General features: G+C 40.5%; 1 protein-coding gene and 1 non-coding gene across 8 annotated transcripts in view; one reads left to right on the top strand and one right to left on the bottom strand.

Moving 5' to 3' along the window:
• The window catches only part of LOC126299612 (protein ST7 homolog), a 158,131-nt gene that overhangs the window by 112,676 nt on the left and 28,087 nt on the right, over nucleotides 1-17,368 (top strand). For all 7 annotated transcript variants that reach the window (XR_007552830.1, XR_007552832.1, XR_007552831.1 and 4 more), the window contains 2 exons: nucleotides 9,453-9,555; nucleotides 14,460-14,703. Coding sequence is in view for 4 of the 7 variants with exons in the window: in XM_049991648.1 (XP_049847605.1) it covers nucleotides 9,453-9,555; nucleotides 14,460-14,703 (347 nt within the window). In the remaining 3 variants the exon portion in view is untranslated. The remainder of the gene's footprint in view (nucleotides 1-9,452; nucleotides 9,556-14,459; nucleotides 14,704-17,368) is intronic.
• Nucleotides 11,958-12,032, bottom strand: Trnas-cga (transfer RNA serine (anticodon CGA)). The gene has a single exon. It is a non-coding gene; the product is annotated as a tRNA-Ser (tRNA).

The raw sequence follows: 17,368 nt of genomic DNA, 5'->3' as shown, positions 1-17,368 counted from the left end.
GAGAGAGGGTCTGTGAATGAACGTTTGGTGCACACTTCTGGAACTTTCTATGGAGAAATTCTGTATTGTGATCGCAAAAATACGAAAACTTGTGAAAACTGTTTCATAGCCTAGTTTCGAGGGACGATTTGTATCAAGAAATATTGCTAGGAGGATTTGTTTACGTTTTGAAACACGATTTAAATCATTTTGCATGTAGATAGTTGTTCTGGATCACTCAAGAAATATCCAGAATCAAATGTCAAGATATTTCTGGAAACATCGGTACAAATCTGGTGAAGGTTATCCAGAAGCTGGTAGAAAAATGTTATAAAATCTATTTGGAAATTATGCTTGTAAAAATTTATATGTACTGATCCTTTTACTTACTTTAATCTGTACTAAAATTCTGTAATGTCTAATTTAGTTTTGGGTCGTGAATTGCTATCGTATTGTAAACAAAACATTGTCAAAGACTCTCATTGTTTGGAAAGATATTAATACACCTAGGACTTGTCAGTTGCCAGTTCGGATATGCAGTGCGGTTAGCTCTGAGAGTCAGTTGTTGAGTCTGTGAAGTCTGTCAGTTCTGTTTGTAAATAAATGTCTGTAAAGAAGAATTACTTGTTGTCGTCAATATGAACTCAAGACCTTTTGCACGAAGCAGACACCTCCTAATGCAGCGTTTTAATTTGGTGTTGAGGAGCTGAAACGTTATAATTTGGTTGAGGAAGCTGGGATCGCTATAAGTGCAAACAAATTGAAGTGGGATGTTATAATTTGGTGGAGGAGCTGAAATGTTATAAGGTCCTACCCAGGTCTGGCAGAAGATTATAATTCCTCAAAAAATTAGTACCCAACACTGGCTCTATCGTGTCGGCCATGAAAAACGTACATGGGTGAGGGGTGTGGTTGTACAGTTGAACTGTGATAGAGGCCATGCATATCATGGGAATCACTGAATTGTACATGGTGCTTAGTTATATTGCGGATGGTGTACGTTTTACAGGTGCCAGTTGAGTTGGCAGCGAGCTGTTGTTGGCCGCCGTGTCGACTAGGAAGTATGTTCTAAGATGGTTGTCGTAGACAAAGAGCCATGCACTGTTAGAATGTAGACACGGAATATGATGAGTGTTGTCATGTTTCATAGCGAGGTAGCTTGAAGTAGGGGAGCGGCTTGATGTACCTTTGTCAGGCCACTGTGCTAGTTTGGGTAGCTGCAGTATGGACGACAGCAGTGCGCTTAAGCACCGAAGTGTGCATGGAAACAGCAGGGACAGTCGGCCGAGTAGATGCAACATTCTGACTGGGTTAGTTGTGAAGGTTAGGCATGGGTCAGCAGCTGGGCGAGAATGAGGCAGGTGGTTGTTTACAGTTCGCTACAAATGTGGTGTCTAGATCTGTTGTGGTATGTGATTGTTGGTGCCTCGACGCAGCAGTCTTGTGAGGCTGCTGCGGGTGCAACATAGAAGGGCTCAGTTGAGGTTGGAGCAGCTCAGCGACTGTCGGTTGGCCAGGTGCTGCACAGTAGTCTCTGTGGGCATGGTCAGTGTGCAGACTGGCCCAGGCTGGCTGCAGATGCAACCAGTGTTGACTTCAGTGCCAAAAAATTTTTTCAGTGCATGATGTTATGTGAGGGCAAACATCCCATTGGCAAGTCGTAACTGGGTTTCCAGCGGTTTATCCTTGTGCATTAGCATGGCCGTCTGTACGTTGTCAGGCAGCTTGAGAAGCCATAGTGACCAGAGAGCACGATCTGGTAAGATGTTTGTGTCGATTCAGAGGCGTAACCTATGCCAGAACACTGACAGGGTATCATGGCTCAGCGACATCTCAGTGGAGTTGTTGTTCAGATGAATGGGACAGGCACTGCAGTATGAGCACCTTCACTGTCTCGTATCTGTCAATGGTTGGTGCGTGCAATAGGAGGTCACTGATAAGATCAGTGTTGGTATGGTGGTGGTTCAAAGCACCAAAGACATGTCGTCGCCATCTGTGACTGTACCGTGCACTCAGAGTGCAAACCATACATGCAGAGAATCAACTTGCAGCGATGGCAGATGTAACTTGGTCTGTGGCTGGTGGTAATCTGCCTGGTGGTAATCTGCCTGGTGGTGAGCGGCCGAGCCCTATGAAGTTGTTGTTATCATGCGAAGTACATGGAGCGGGATCATGAATATCATCTGGTGGCACTGATAGAGGTGGCAGTTGGCATCGTGTCTTGGTAGTCATGTCAGTAATGCACGTCTTGTGACCGATTGTCATGGGACGTGGCGCGGATGTCGCAACTGGTGCTTCGGTGTTGTGGAGGATAGCATCGTACTTGGGTACCAAAGAACGCAGTGCAGTGGACGGGTCCTGGTTGGTGGGTGTCATGGTGGGCAGTTCATCAGTGTAGGTCATCCAATGCAGTGGCTGTTGTAGGTTCTCCACGTGTTCCCATGGTGCGTAGGTTGTAGTTGCCGGCAGGCTCGCCATACTGATATGCTGTGGTCACGAGGTGTGGAAACTGTGTGTGGTTGCATGTAGACATGGTGCTCCAGCTTGTCGAATGATGTCACGTGGCAGGCGTGGCCCAGAGTGCGGCTCAGCTGTTGTTGGTGTGACATCATTGTGATAACATGACGTAGGTTTGAGCATGGCCGTAGCAATTGTGACCTCACCTGGGTGATGTACAGTATCGTGCAGAACGCAAAGTTTGAGCATAGGCTGTGAAGAAAACAGTGTCTGGCACAGGAAGGTCACTTGTAGGATGGATTTGTCTGCAATAACCTGTAAATATCGGTTCTCTGCTGTGGAAGGTGGTCATGTACAGTGGCGATTATTTATCAACAACTACGGAACTCTTGAGGGTGTCCATAATTTGGTATGTTGCACACAGACTGTCAATATGTGCTGAGTCAGTAGAATGAAAATGAGTGATCTGTAGTTCGTTAACTCTGCCACTGATAGGTATATTAGTAGCACTGGTTAGGTGCAAGGTGGGGATGGCAGCAGACAGCCATTGTCCACCGTGTGTGGTCACTGTTGATGTAGCACAGTTAATTAAGGGAGTGACAGGCTTCACCTCACCACCTTCACTGATAACTTAGTTACTTGCTATTAATACATGCAATTGGCAACAATCTTGTTATTGTTTTGATATGGGTGTGGTAATGTGTAATTAACCATTTTCACTGCTCTAGGCATGTTAATGTGCACCACTATACCTGTCCCTAATGGCTCTAGACATGTTAATGCATTTTCACTGCTCCTCTGAACAGGTGCTCTAGAGGCGTTTACACACATTGCGTTGTGAACCTCTGTGCACTTCTTTGTACTGTGTACATACTAATGTACAGAGTTGTGTTCCCACTTCGAGTACTTTGTAGCTTTTCAGTGTTCCGCCTGCCAAGTTGGAGGCTCTGTTTGAATGTGCTGATGTAGTTTGGTGTTGCTGTGATTATCTTCATTATTAGTCATTAGCTGTTGAATTAGATTTCGTTTTGTGAATAAAATGGCACACCATCCTTGTTGCACAGAGGAAGAAATGTATGAGATTCTCACTAGAAGTGACAGTGAGAATGAACTCTTTGATTTCTATGATAATGACCCCTCTTTGATAGAATCTTGAAGTTGCTATCTTGAGCCTTGTACATCAGCTCATACAAGACAGCCATTTGTTTCTGCAAGAGATGAAAACTCTTCAGAACCTAAAATGCCTATGAGAGAGCACTAAATGTTTTGTAGAAGAGCACATTTTAGCAGCAGGTATGACTGGAAGAAGAGTGATTTTCATCACACTGTAGATGTGTTGACAGTTTCTGTCATTTTTATCTGATTTCATGGCAAAAGGTATGATGAAACCCATAGACTTTAGTTGTACATGAATCCAGATATTCCAGAATCAGTGAATTTTTAATTGTAAATATGGAAAGAAACAGGATTTGAGGCTATCTTCCTTCACTGCTGTTTATCTGCTTATGGGTGTTGTTAAAAAGTGGAAAATTAGTGAGTATTGACCCAGTTATACGTTCATGAAAGTTCTAGTTTTCAACAAAATTATATCCAGGGTAGGCATGGATCCAGGGAGGGGTAGTAAGCCCCCACCCTCCCCCTCCCCCCCCCCCCCCCCCCCAACAAAAAAACTATAAAAAAAGGTACTAACCAACCACTGAGGTAAACAATCTGGTATGACTGTGTTAAAACATTTTATATATTTAATTTTTATTAAAACCAATTTATTTTAGTTAAATGTCTGTGTGACTGTAAAGTGAGATTTTTCTTTCTTTTTTTAAGTAGGGGGCTTGCAGGTGGATCTGTACTTGGTTTGGAGATCATTTTCTGTTAATTTTTATAATGCTTCGCATTAGTAACATCTTTGACTGACACAATTATCATTTTTCGAACAGTATATTCCATCAGAAAGAAGTAGGTATGGAATAAAAACTTTGTGCTATGCGACTATCAGACTGTATATGTCCTAGATCTTATTATGTGTACTGGTGCATCAATGGAAACTGGCTTACACAACTTTGAAAAAGGTGGTGACACAGTGTTAATGCTCATCAAGCTTACATGGAACAGACATACCATTAATGCTGATGACTGGTATTCAGGACCAGACCTGTTTCTGCATCTTCATAACAATGGAACAGTCACGTGTGGTCCTTTATGTAGGAACTGGCTTGACACCTTTGTGTAGGAACTGGCTTGAGATGCCATAACTACTGGACAGACTGAAAGGAGAAAAGATTCAGTTTACATCCTGTATTATAACTTTCCATAAAGTGGTGCAATAAAAGGGAAGTGTGGATGTTGATCAACTTTAATACCACAGAAATGTTTGAGATGGGAGAGACTGACAGAAAGAAGGGTGTGTTGCAGTTTACAACTCAGTGTATATGAGCAACCGACCACACTGACGTGCTAATGAGTTCAGTTCAATCAACTGCAGAAGACTTTCAAGTGGGGCAAAAATTTGTTTTTCCACATACTGAACCTGTGCATACTTCAGAGTCATAAAAGGACAATAGCAGCACTTCATCTGTCTCCAGTAGCAGAACTTGTTGAAGCTTATGTCACAGAATAAAGGGAATCTGGCAGATCTTTGGTGACAAGAATCATTTGTTATATGCTGGGATTCTTTTGACTAATACAAACATTATTGAGAATGAACACTTAAAAAAGTATTCCAATCTGTAGATGTGCAGCTTTCTTGAAACAGATAGTGTACTGTGAAACAAAGCATAAATGCTGAACATGCACTGTACCACTGCATATTCTGCCATCTTTTGAAGCTTATTATTAAAAAAAAAGCTAGTCAGTAGTTGCAACAGGAAAAATGACATTACATTAAGACTCCTACAAAACTAAATGTAAAACAAACAGAAAAACAAAAAAGCCAAAGATATACAGAAAGTGTATAAGGCATTATTGACTTTGAAACTTCTCTCCAGATATAAACATACAGACTTCACAGATTTCTGAGGCTACAATGAGTGATTGGTACAGGAAGGAGAAAAAGTAGAAACACAGCATAAATTGTGTCTATGAAACAAAATTCTACATAATCACCTCTTTCGAGTGCGCAGCAATTATTTGGACACTAGCAGAATGTATGTGGATACCTTGATTATTTTGTTTTGGAGGTTGTCTAGGGAAATTTTATGGGGTTTCTGTGATTATAAGTAATGATAACCTACCAGAGAGTTTTCCAGCACACAGACTTTCCTTTAAAGTCAATTGCAGAACTGCTGTGGTGGCACTGATGGACAGTAACGGTCGAACATGTTCTACAGTGTTTATTTCGTAAGTTACAAGCCAGTGAAAGCTCTGTGGCAGACATGTAACCATTTCTGATTCACATGAAATGATTCTAAATTAAGGCAATTCTTTGATGGCCTACTACACTAGATGATGACATGCATGTCTTACCAACACTATTTACACATTGTGCTTATTACAAGTAGACAATATGCTTGTGATTAAGATCTCAGTTTGCTGTTGTCTAAGGAGGAGATTGACATGATATTACCAAACAGCTTTCATTAAATGGTTGGAAGAAAATTGAGTTAAACAATTCTTGCTTTGTTTCAGAGTTAGTGACGATGTATGGAGAGGTGTAATTCTTAGTAAAGAAAACAATTTCAACAACTCTTGCAAATTTTTGTAGTCATAGTCAAAAACTTTAACTGTCTGAATTACTGACAGGGTCACCATTGTGGGCTGTATAACAACACTGGGTGAGGCAGGCTGCATGGGTAGCTCAGTCCTGGGCAGCAGCCCTAGCAAAAGGTACTTACGATGGGATGATGCCTATTTGTTGTGACCAATTTTGTCCAAATTTAAGAAATATGCAGGGGTTGACCAGACAAGAATGTGACAGAAGTAGGAGCTCCAGATAGCCAAGTTCAGAAAAAATAGCATTTTTGACTTGGGTTGAGTGAGACATGAGCCATTTATGCTAGTGTAGTTTCCAGGCAGCGGTTGGCATAGTGGGAATATTACAGAATGGTAATTTGAGAGTCAGGCGATTGAAACTCTATTCAGAAATATTTTCTATTTTGAGTTTTCATATTACTGACACTAAATATAATCAAAATCTGGGAAACGTGGCAACAACCTCACACAAAAAAATTTTATCTGATGCAATGAAGCCGTAATGTAGGAGAACAAATTTCTTATGATAACTGAGTAGTGGGGGGGAAAAAAATTATATGACAAGATTTTTCAAGATGGAGGAGGATTACTGTTGTGCAGTATTAAAGTCTCCACCCCCCTCCCTCCCCTCCTCCAAATGCACTCCACTAGTGCACCCCTGCAATGTATTATTTTTATTGCCAGGTAAATAATTTGATCAAAAGTATTCAATACTACTATTATGTTAGTGAGAAAGGAAAATAAATCACATCCAAAGATCACTAGATCAAAGTACAGTGTATTGTACGAGGGTCAGTCAAAAAGTAATGCCTCCTATTTTTTTTTTTCTACGTTTAATTGTCAGGAAATTTAAATGCAATTACATAGGTTGAAAACCACAACATTGAGGATCATTTTGTCATTTTTCAATGTAATCTCCGCCCATCTCTACAGTTTTGGTCCATCTTTGAACAAGGGCATGTATCCCAGCACGGTAAAAATCACAGCTCTGCTTCCTAAGCCATTGACGCACGGATGTTTTGACGGCCTCCTCATCTTCAAAATGAATCCCACGATGAGCTTCTTTTAGTGGCCCGAACAGATGGAAGTCTGATGGTGTCAGGTCAGGGCTGTATGGGGGATGAGGCAAAACTTCCCATCCAATTTTGACAATCTCGTCAGAGGTGTGACGACTGGTGTGTGGTCTTGCATTGTCATGCAAAAGAAGAACATCTGCCATTGATTTTGTTTGGCGAACTCGCTGAAGACGTGCTTTACGTTTTTTGAGGGTTGTGACGTATTGAACAGAATTTATTGTGCATCCCTGCTCCAAAAAATCAACCAGAATCACACCCTCTGTATCCCAGAAAACTGTTGCCATAACTTTCCCTGCCGATCGCACAGTTTTGAATTTTTTCTTCCTCGGCGAGCTTGTGTGACGCCACTCCATTGACTGCCTCTTTTGATTCGGGTTCAAAAAAATGCACCCATGTTTCGTCCCCGGTCACAATTTTTTTCAGAAACTCATCTCCCTCCAAACGGAAGCGCTGCAAGTGTTGGGAGGCTATTGTTTTCCTTGCCTCTTTATTCTGATCGGTTAACATTCTTGGAACCCACCGTGCACAAACTTTTGAGTACCCCAATTGTGATCACACTGCCTTTACTAAGAGAAATAATGCGACACACTTCATCTGCAGTCACCCGACGGTCACCACGAATGATGTCATCAACTTGCTGAATGTTGTGTGGAGTCACTGCACTCACCGACCTGCCGCTCCGCTTTTCGTCAGTCAACGGTGTTTGCCCTTCAGCTTCCTTACAACGACGAACCCATCGTCTAACAGTGCTGACATCCACTGTCACAACACCATACACCTTCTTCAGTCTTTCATGAATGCGTATGGGCGTTTCACCTTCTGCATTCAAGAATTCAATCACACAACGCTGTCTCAAACGAACATCGATGTCGGCCATCTTACAAATTTCTGCTGTGCTGCCACCTGTTGACACAGAAAGTTACTACTGCAGTGGATTGCAGAAGAAGGTTTGAGGAATGTCGCCAAATTCAAATTTTTCACTTAACTTAATTTTTTAAGTAGAAAAAAAATGGGAGGCATTACTTTTTGACCGACCCTCGTACATCACCAACTATCCTCACCAATATTTGGTGAAATGATGTATTATGTGTGGTTTGGTGCCAAACTGTGGGATCAGAGAGAGCCTTTTATGAATGTAAACCAAGTTTGTTTTTCTATAGGTACTAAAATAATGTCATAATTATGAAAATTGAGCATTTATGTAATATACTGATAAAATTACTGCTTCCACTGTTTTTATAATGAATATCACCCCACCAACTGTGAAGTAGTAATAAATATGTAACTTTATGTATGAAGTTCTTGTTTATACCTTCCAGTTCCTTCTTAATGTTTATTTGCAATCCAAAATTTTCCCTTCGCTTTCCTTTTTGTGCCTTTAATGAAAATACTAATACATGTAATGTATTGGGCATATTTTGTTCTATTTGCAGTGTGAATAATGTAAAAATTGAAGATAAAAATAATTAAAAAGTTTCTGGTTATGGACTTGAACCCACAACCCTTGGATTACCGTTCTGTGCTCCTTCCACTGTGCCAACCACTGCCTGTAAAGGCCACCTGGAGCTCCCACTTCAGTGATTTCTGTTTTGGACCAAACTCTGCATATACCATAAATTTGAACAAAATCAGTGATGATCAGTAGATTTGGTCCACTCGTTTGTTAGCTGGTAGCTTAATTACCAATAATGACACAACAGTTACATGTCTGCAGCAGTCAAAGGATTAAGAAACAATTTGTTTCTGTACATAATAATATATTGTTTTTGTTTCCTTGTTATTGGTGTTTTAAATCAAGGTTGACACTGATGAAAAGTGGAAGTTTTATCATGTTCAGCATTAGTTTATAATTAATCACCTTTTCAGTGACTCTTATATCTACTCTGGTAGCTAAATTTTTTTCGTAAATCATTGAAAATATAAAATAGGATTGACATGGCATAGTTTTCAACTGTCAGAAACTAAAAATCTACTTATAATCGGTACTGTGTATTTCTGTACAGTACTCCATCAAAAAATGGTATTGTAATTTTTTTCTGCCATTGATGCTATCCTTAACTATTTCTATCATTAGTAGAACTGATGGTGTATGTGACACCTGTGCTAGTGGAATAACTGTTTTTCTTGCACACTTTCTGCAAATATACTCTTCATTCTGTCTGAAAATATGAATAAGAAAATATGACTACAACATAAATTAAATGATACCATTCTACCTTTTGCAAAGATTTTATTTCTGCACAATTTTCCTTTCAGATTTTCACCTGATGTTGCAAGCAAACGGGGTCTTACAACAGCAGAAATGACAGCTGTTGAAGCTATTCATAGGGCAGTCGAATTCAACCCTCATGTTCCAAAAGTAAGTGCAACTCCTTAATACATATATGCTATGTAAGTAAAGTAGCTGGACTAGACTCAACAGTGATATTATAGACATAGTAATGTAACGTAAATAGACTCTACAGCTGCAAAAAGGTAGTGTAAGAGATCAGAGTGACACATTCTGCAGAATTCATGGAGACACATAATGTCCAAGTGATTTGCTATCACTGATGTAATAAATTTCAGCTCTTCAAAACATACTAAAGTCAATGTTCTTAAAATTTCATTGGGAGATGACCATTTTGTTTTAATATTTTTGTGCCAAAAACTGATTGTATGGCATTTATCGGTGGAAGTCCTCACCTGCAGCAATTTGCCCACTGAGTTACAAGTTTTGTCAGTTGACGCCACATTGAGTGACTTGCATATCAATGGCGATGAAATGATAAAGAAGACAACACAACATCCAGACCCTGAGTAGAGAAAATCTCTGATCCGATTGGGAATTGAACCATGGCCCGCTGCGTGGGAGTCAGATATGCTGACCACTCAGCTAAGGAGGTAGACTTTGTGTCAGGGAAAAATATTGTTGAGTAATGAAGAGAGTATTCCGCCAAATGAAGAGTTTTTTCTTTCATGACACCAACAAAGAATTGTACAATTTCAGTAAAGAATTTTCCCTAGCATGACAGTTTCCAATAATATGTGTAAACTTAACTGTCATGGCCTGTGAGCTGCCCATAAGCCACAATAGTGATATTGCATTGAATAATCTTTTTCGAGCAAGAAAATGGGCCATAAAAAATGAGAAATGTGTTTTGTGTAGTGATCAGTCTCATAAACGATGTAGTTTTCTAATGGAAGCATGTTATTTTGCAGAATATCTGATAAATGGCATGTGTATGCATAGAAATCAGCAGTACGTGGGGATAGGCAGTTAAAATGAGGTTTCACTACTAAGGACAAAATCATAGGCTCTTGTTCTATTGGAGGTTTATAACAGTGTCTTACTGTGTTTTTACATTCTAGTATTGAAGAATTATTTAGAAAAAAAGGTATTATATCAGCATAATATACCGGGTGATCAAAAAGTCAGTATAAAATTGAAAACTTCATAAACCACGGAATAATGTAGATAGAGAGGTAAAAATTGACACACATGCATGGAATGACATGGGGTTTTATTAGAACAAAAAAAAAAAAAAAAAAAACAAAGTTCACAAAATGTCAGACAGATGGCGCTAGACAGCAAAAGGTCAGTGGCTGCGCATGACAATAGTGTTACAGAATCGCATCATCCCCAGTCTGGCTGATAAACACCTGCTAGAACGTATGATGTTTATGCAGGAAGGCGCTCCACCGTATATTGTTAGACGCGTGAAAGGTCTCTTGCACGCTTCGTTTGGTGATGATCGTGTGCTCAGCCGCCACTTTCGTCATGTTTGGCCTCCCAGGTCACCAGACCTCAGTCCATGCGATAATTGGCTTTGGGGTTACCTGAAGTCGTGAGTGTATCATGATCAACCGACATCTCTAGGGATGCTGAAAGACAACATCCGACGCCAATGCCTCACCATAACTCCGGACATGCTTTACAGTGCTGTTCACAACATTATTCCTTGACTACAGCTATTGTTGAGGAATGATGGTGGACATATTGAGCATTTCCTGTAAAGAACATCATCTTTGCTTTATTTTACTTTGTTATGCTAATTATTGCTGTTCTGATCAGATGAAGCGCCATCTGTCGGACATTTTTGAACTTTTGTATTTTTTTGGTTCTTATAAAACCCCATGTCATTCCAAGCATGTGTGTCAATTTGTACCTCTCTATCTACATTATTACCATGATTTATTCAGTTTTCAAATTTATCCTGACTTTTTGATCACCCGGTAGTACCGATCGCACACTTTTACCCGGTCCCTGAGCGGAGGCCACTGGCAGCAGCAGCAGCCTGCAATTCACTGGCAGCATATTGGTTCTGAGGCAAGCCCTGCCTCCTCCTCCCAGAGTGACCAGCTTACAGTTTATAAAAGAAACAAATGTGTAATAGGTTAATGCAGCACAGAAGTGACATGAAAGTTGATGGTGAATCACTAGGGATCAGTTACTGCCTCTTTGTTCTGTCTTGTAAATAATATAATCACTATCCACAACACTGCACATGGATCAAAACAATATTCACAATGGCTACTTATTGTTATGGTACACAATACTATTATGTGTAGCTAATGTTGGCAGCAGGCATAAACATACTGGAGTGGCACAACATCAGCTGATCCACCGATCGCAAAGGTGCTAGGATAAAATGTGCAACCTGTATACTAAACTCTCACTAATGCTACCCTCTGAATCCCCAGTTCTCAGTAATATGAATGAGATTTTCACTGTGCAGCGGAGTGTATGCTGATATGAAACTTCCTGCAGATTAAAACTGTGTGCTGAACCGAGACTCGAACTCGGGACCTTTGCCTTTCGCGGGCAACTGCTCTACCAACTGAGCTACCCAAGCACAACTCACGCCTCGTCCTCACAGCTTTACTTGTGCCAGTATCTCGTCTCCTACCTTCCTTTCTTTCAGGAGTGCTAGTTCTGCAAGGTTTGCAGGAGAGCTTCTGTAAAGTTCGGAAGGTAGGAGACGAGATACTGGCAGAAGTAAAACTTCGCAATAAGGAAATCCCAGTCAGTAGCCTAATAAGAAGGGGGGGGGGGGGGGGGGGGGAACAGTTGCATATAACAACGTGGTGACTGTAACTTGTTTGTAGCAAGTGAGGGTAGGGTATGAAACTAGAAAAGATTACAAGATGTGAGACAGATACAACCATTGGGGAAAGTTGCTCATCTAATGAAAAAAAGATGCTGAAGAGTTTGTAAAAGAGACAATGAAGATAATACTGTAAGAAGTTTAACTACCGTTTCCTTGCACAATGCTGATGAAACTGGCCTTCTTTCAGGATGCTTCCATTAAAAAATATTAACTGCCAAGAATGAGAAGGAAGCTTGTGGATACAAACAACAGAAACAGGGTGTAACATTAATGATGGATTATAACGCAAAAAGGAAGTCATAAAGTCTTGCTCATGGTGACTGGAAAAATCCCAACATCCACTGGGAAAATCCCAACATCCACGTTGTTTTCAACTCGGTGACAGGAATACAGTACCAGTGCACTACTGTATTGTGCTCAGAAGAAAGTGTGGATGCACAGATAAATATTCTCTCAGTGTTTCCATGAAACATTTGTGCCAACTGCGAGAAAAGAGCTGAAGAAGGAAAAACTTCCACTGAAATCTGCCCTTATAATTTACAATGCTCCCAGTAATCCTTTTTATGTGAATCTAAAGTCCAGTGTGACATCACTGATTCAGCCAATGGACTAGGGAATTTTTGGAATCAATTGAATGTCATTATTGACATGCGTGTCGTGCCCGCTTGCTGCACAAATATGAAAATGACTCTATTGAGGCTATGCTGAAGGTGTGAAAAGCAATCAACATACATGATGACGTTTTCTGAATAGCTGAATGGCATAACATGGAGAATGCTAGCATAATGAAGAGTTGGAGAAAAATGTGTGGCCATCCATTGATGCAGTGGAGCCACTACTGAGCAACAGTAATGAGCCAGAAACATCAGTTTCTGACATTTTGTATCTTGACATGTTCCAAAAGATTTCAGGAGGAGGAGAACTTGATGAGGATGATTGGTGCTGAGTGACTGAATCAGGAGAACGGTGAGACCAATCTTCAGAAGATGAAGTAGTAGTCAAAAACATGCAGAAAAATAATGATCAAAGTGTTGAAGAGGCAGACATGGGAAGAAAGAGCATGAAAATGTCTCTCACTGCTGGTGCTGAAGCTACAAATGTCTTTCTGGAGTATGTAAAACATAAACTCCGTCCACAGGCACTGGCAGACCCAGCAGTACCAACCGGCCACCATGTCATCCTCAGCCCACAGGTGTCACTGGATGCAGGTATGGAGTGGCATGTGGTCAGCACACTGCTCTCCCGGCCGTAGGCCAGTTTCCAAGACCAGAGCCACTACTTCTCAATCAAGTAGCTCCTCAGTTTGCCTCACAAGGGCTGAGTGCACCCCACTTGGCAACAGTGCTCGGCAGACCAGATGGTCACCCATCCGAGTGCTAGCCCAGCCTGACAATGCTTAACTATAGTGATCTGATGGGAACCGGTGTTTCTACTGCGGCAAGGCCGTTGGCCTCTTTCTGGAGTACAGTATGCAACAACTAGATACATGCAGTGCTGATGTAATGGCTTGAAAGCGGTTGCATGATAAAGCATGCTGTTGTCATGTATCATCATTTCAACAACTAAAAATTCATGGCATGTTTCATAGTGAGTGATACTACCATATATTAATATACGCAAGGCCTAAGCTTTCTGTGAAAATGGATGTCTTATTGGATTTAATAAAGTATAGTCCCAGTAAAATGGCACTTCCACTAATATGTCACCCATAAAAGCAAGAATAGCTGTCTAAATAAGAGTCTAATGTGTATTAGTTACTGGAGAGCGATGTCAAAATAAAATGTACTTGTGTTGTGACTGAGTCTAATCAGAATCCTGGTTTTGGTATTGACAAAGAATGTCTGTGTTGCCCACAAATCTTTTACTATCTAACCGGTAGTGTGCCAATATGAATAGACATTGCATTGGATAAATTGTTCATTCTGTACACCCATAGTGATGAGGTCTCAGTGGATATGTACTGTGCCATGGAAAGTGTAAACTGAAATAGGTTCTCAGTGGGATTCATCAGTAAAATATTATAGCAAAATAGAAGATGAAAAATAAATAGCAAAAACATTTGTGTGTTGGAATATTTAATTAACTATATGTATTATTTTGCTTTTGTAGTCTTGATGTATGCAAAAAGTTTCTGATGCTTTAAGTAATTATATGATATTTTATTTCTTTGCAGTATTTACTTGAAATGAAACCATTGATTTTACCACCAGAGCATATTCTCAAAAGAGGAGATTCAGAAGCAATAGCTTATGCCTTTTTCCATATACATCACTGGAAGCAAGTGGAAGGAGCATTGAATCTTCTTCGTTGTACTTGGGAAGGCGCTTTCCGTATGCTTCCATTTCCCCTTGAAAGAGGTCATTTGTTTCTTACATACGAAACATGTACAGAGTGTGCAGATAGGGAGTTACTGCCTGGTAAGTTCATGGTGAAAACTATTGATTGGTGCTCTGGATTTTTTACATATTTTTCAAGTGTTCTGTATAACATGAACATCTAAAACACCACTGGATTTGTGATTATGAGCATCTTGTTTTATCATCAGTGGTTTACCTGATTCAGTTTTGTGACTACTCTATCGAATGGCATGCAAAGTACCACTTTAAAGTTAATTTTGTTTGTGATGGGAAACATTTTCTGCAACATTGTGTCTTGCATGAAAGCTGTGATGAGCACTATTTGTCTGGGCTGACTCCAGTTACACAGTGCAAAAACAAAACTGCAAATATCTGCTGAAACATCAGAGAAAATGCGCTTGACAACTCTTAGGAGAGACACCATCTATATATGTATGGGCATCAGATTTTCTGGGCAGATGTCTTTGTGAAGAATTACTGTATTATCGCTAATGTACAGTCAGGACTCTATTGCATTCTGTGCATTTGTGCTGAGTGTATTTCTTAAGCCACCAGGCACGTTTTCTCTGGTGTTTCAACATATATTTGCAATGTGTAAATGGTGTCAACCAGTAGGAATACTGTTCATTTTGTGTGCCATCCAGCACCCAGAGTCAGCAAAAATGTTGTATGTTTTTTAGTACAGACTTTTTTAAAAGTGGGACTTTGTGTTCCTATTTTGATAGAATGGCCCCAAATTAGTGTACTCTGTTTCGTGATATTGGTTAACAGGGACATTTATTTATTGCTGTGTGTATTAAACTTGCTTCCCCGTTGTCTGAAACTAATTTATTGTACACAATGTGTTTGAAAAAAATTAAATCATAAAAGTAACTTCTCATTTCTGTCTTTGCAGACAACAGTATTCTAAAAAACCTGAGATAATAAAGAATGACAAAAACTCCCAAACATTTAAGATTTTGGACAGAAAAGTCCTTCTGAAATAGAAAACACATACAGACATTCACACAAGTACAACTTGCACACACATGCCCAGAGACAGCGGCCTTGTGTGTGTGGTGTGTGTTTGTTTTTTTTTTTTTGCTATTTACGGAGGAAGACTTTTTTGTCCAAAAGCTTCAATATATAGCAGTCTTTTTTCATTGTGCCTATCTGCAACTCAATGCCTCCTCTATGTGGTGAGTAGCAATGCATGTTTTCATATCTACATCTACATCTACATCCATACTCCGCAAGCCACCTGACGGTGTGTGGCGGAGGGTACCCTGAGTACCTCTATCGGTTCTCCCTTCTATTCCAGTCTCGTATTGTACGTGGAAAGAAGGATTGTCGGTATGCTTCTGTGTGGGCTCTAATCTCTCTGATTTTATCCTCATGGTCTCTTCGCGAGATATACGTAGGAGGGAGCAATATACTGCTTGACTCTTCGGTGAAGGTATGTTCTCTAAACTTTAACAAAAGCCCGTACCGAGCTACTGAGCGTCTCTCCTGCAGTCTTCCACTGGAGTTTATCTATCATCTCCGTAACGCTTTCGCAATTACTAAATGATCCTGTAACGAAGCGCGCTGCTCTCCGTTGGATCTTCTCTATCTCTTCTATCAACCCTACCTGGTGCGGATCCCACACTGCTGAGCAGTATTCAAGCATTGGGTGAACAAGCGTACTGTAACCTACTTCCTTTGTTGTCGGATTGCATTTCCTTAGGATTCTTCCAATGAATCTCAGTCTGGCATCTGCTTTACCGACGATCATCTTTATATGATCTTTCCATTTTAAATCACTCCTAATGAGTACTCCCAGATAATTTATGGAATTAACTGCTTCCAGTTGCTGACCTGCTATTTTGTAGCTAAATGATAAGGGACCTATCTTTCTATGTATTCGCATCACATTACACTTGTCTACATTGAGATTCAATTGCCATTCCGTGCACCATGCGTCAATTCGCTGCAGATCCTCCTGCATTTCAGTACAATTTTCCATTGTTACAACCTCTCGATACACCACAGCATCATCTGCAAAAAGCCTCAGTGAACTTCCGATGTCATCCACCAGGTCATTTATGTATATTGTGAATAGCAACGGTCCTATGACACTCCCCTGCGGCACACTTGAAATCACTCTTACTTCGGAAGACTTCTCTCCATTGAGAATGACATGCTGCGTTCTGTTATCTAGGAACTCCTCAATCCAATCACACAATTGATCTGATAGTCCGTATGCTCTTACTTTGTTCATTAAACAACTGTGGGGAACTGTGTCAAACGCCTTGCGGAAGTCAAGAAACACGGCATCTACCTGTGAACCCGTGTCTAAGGCCCTCTGAGTCTCGTGGACGAATAGCGCGAACTGGGTTTCATACGACCGTCTTTTTCGAAACCCATATTGATGTTATTCCATCCTGGACTTTCCATTGTTGAAAGAATGACCAAATATAATCAGAATACATAAACTAAAAAGCAAATGTGATTACACAGAATGAAGTAGTCCATGAATAGGGAAAAAAAGCTTGCCCATAAATTCCTGCCTCCAGCTTCCTATTATATGGCTGTTGTTGTTGTGGTCTTCAGTCCTGAGACTGGTTTGATGCAGCTCTCCATGCTACTCTATCCTGTGCAAGCTTCTTCATCTCCCAGTACCTACTGCAACCTACATCCTTCTGAATCTAAATCTGCTTAGTGTATTCATGTCTTGGTCTCCCTCTACGATTTTTACCCTCCACAC

Source organism: Schistocerca gregaria, chromosome X (assembly GCF_023897955.1).
Source record: "Schistocerca gregaria isolate iqSchGreg1 chromosome X, iqSchGreg1.2, whole genome shotgun sequence".
NCBI lineage: Eukaryota > Metazoa > Arthropoda > Insecta > Orthoptera > Acrididae > Schistocerca > Schistocerca gregaria.
Note: the sequence above shows the minus strand (reverse complement) of the source record. Positions and strands in the feature narration are given on the sequence as shown.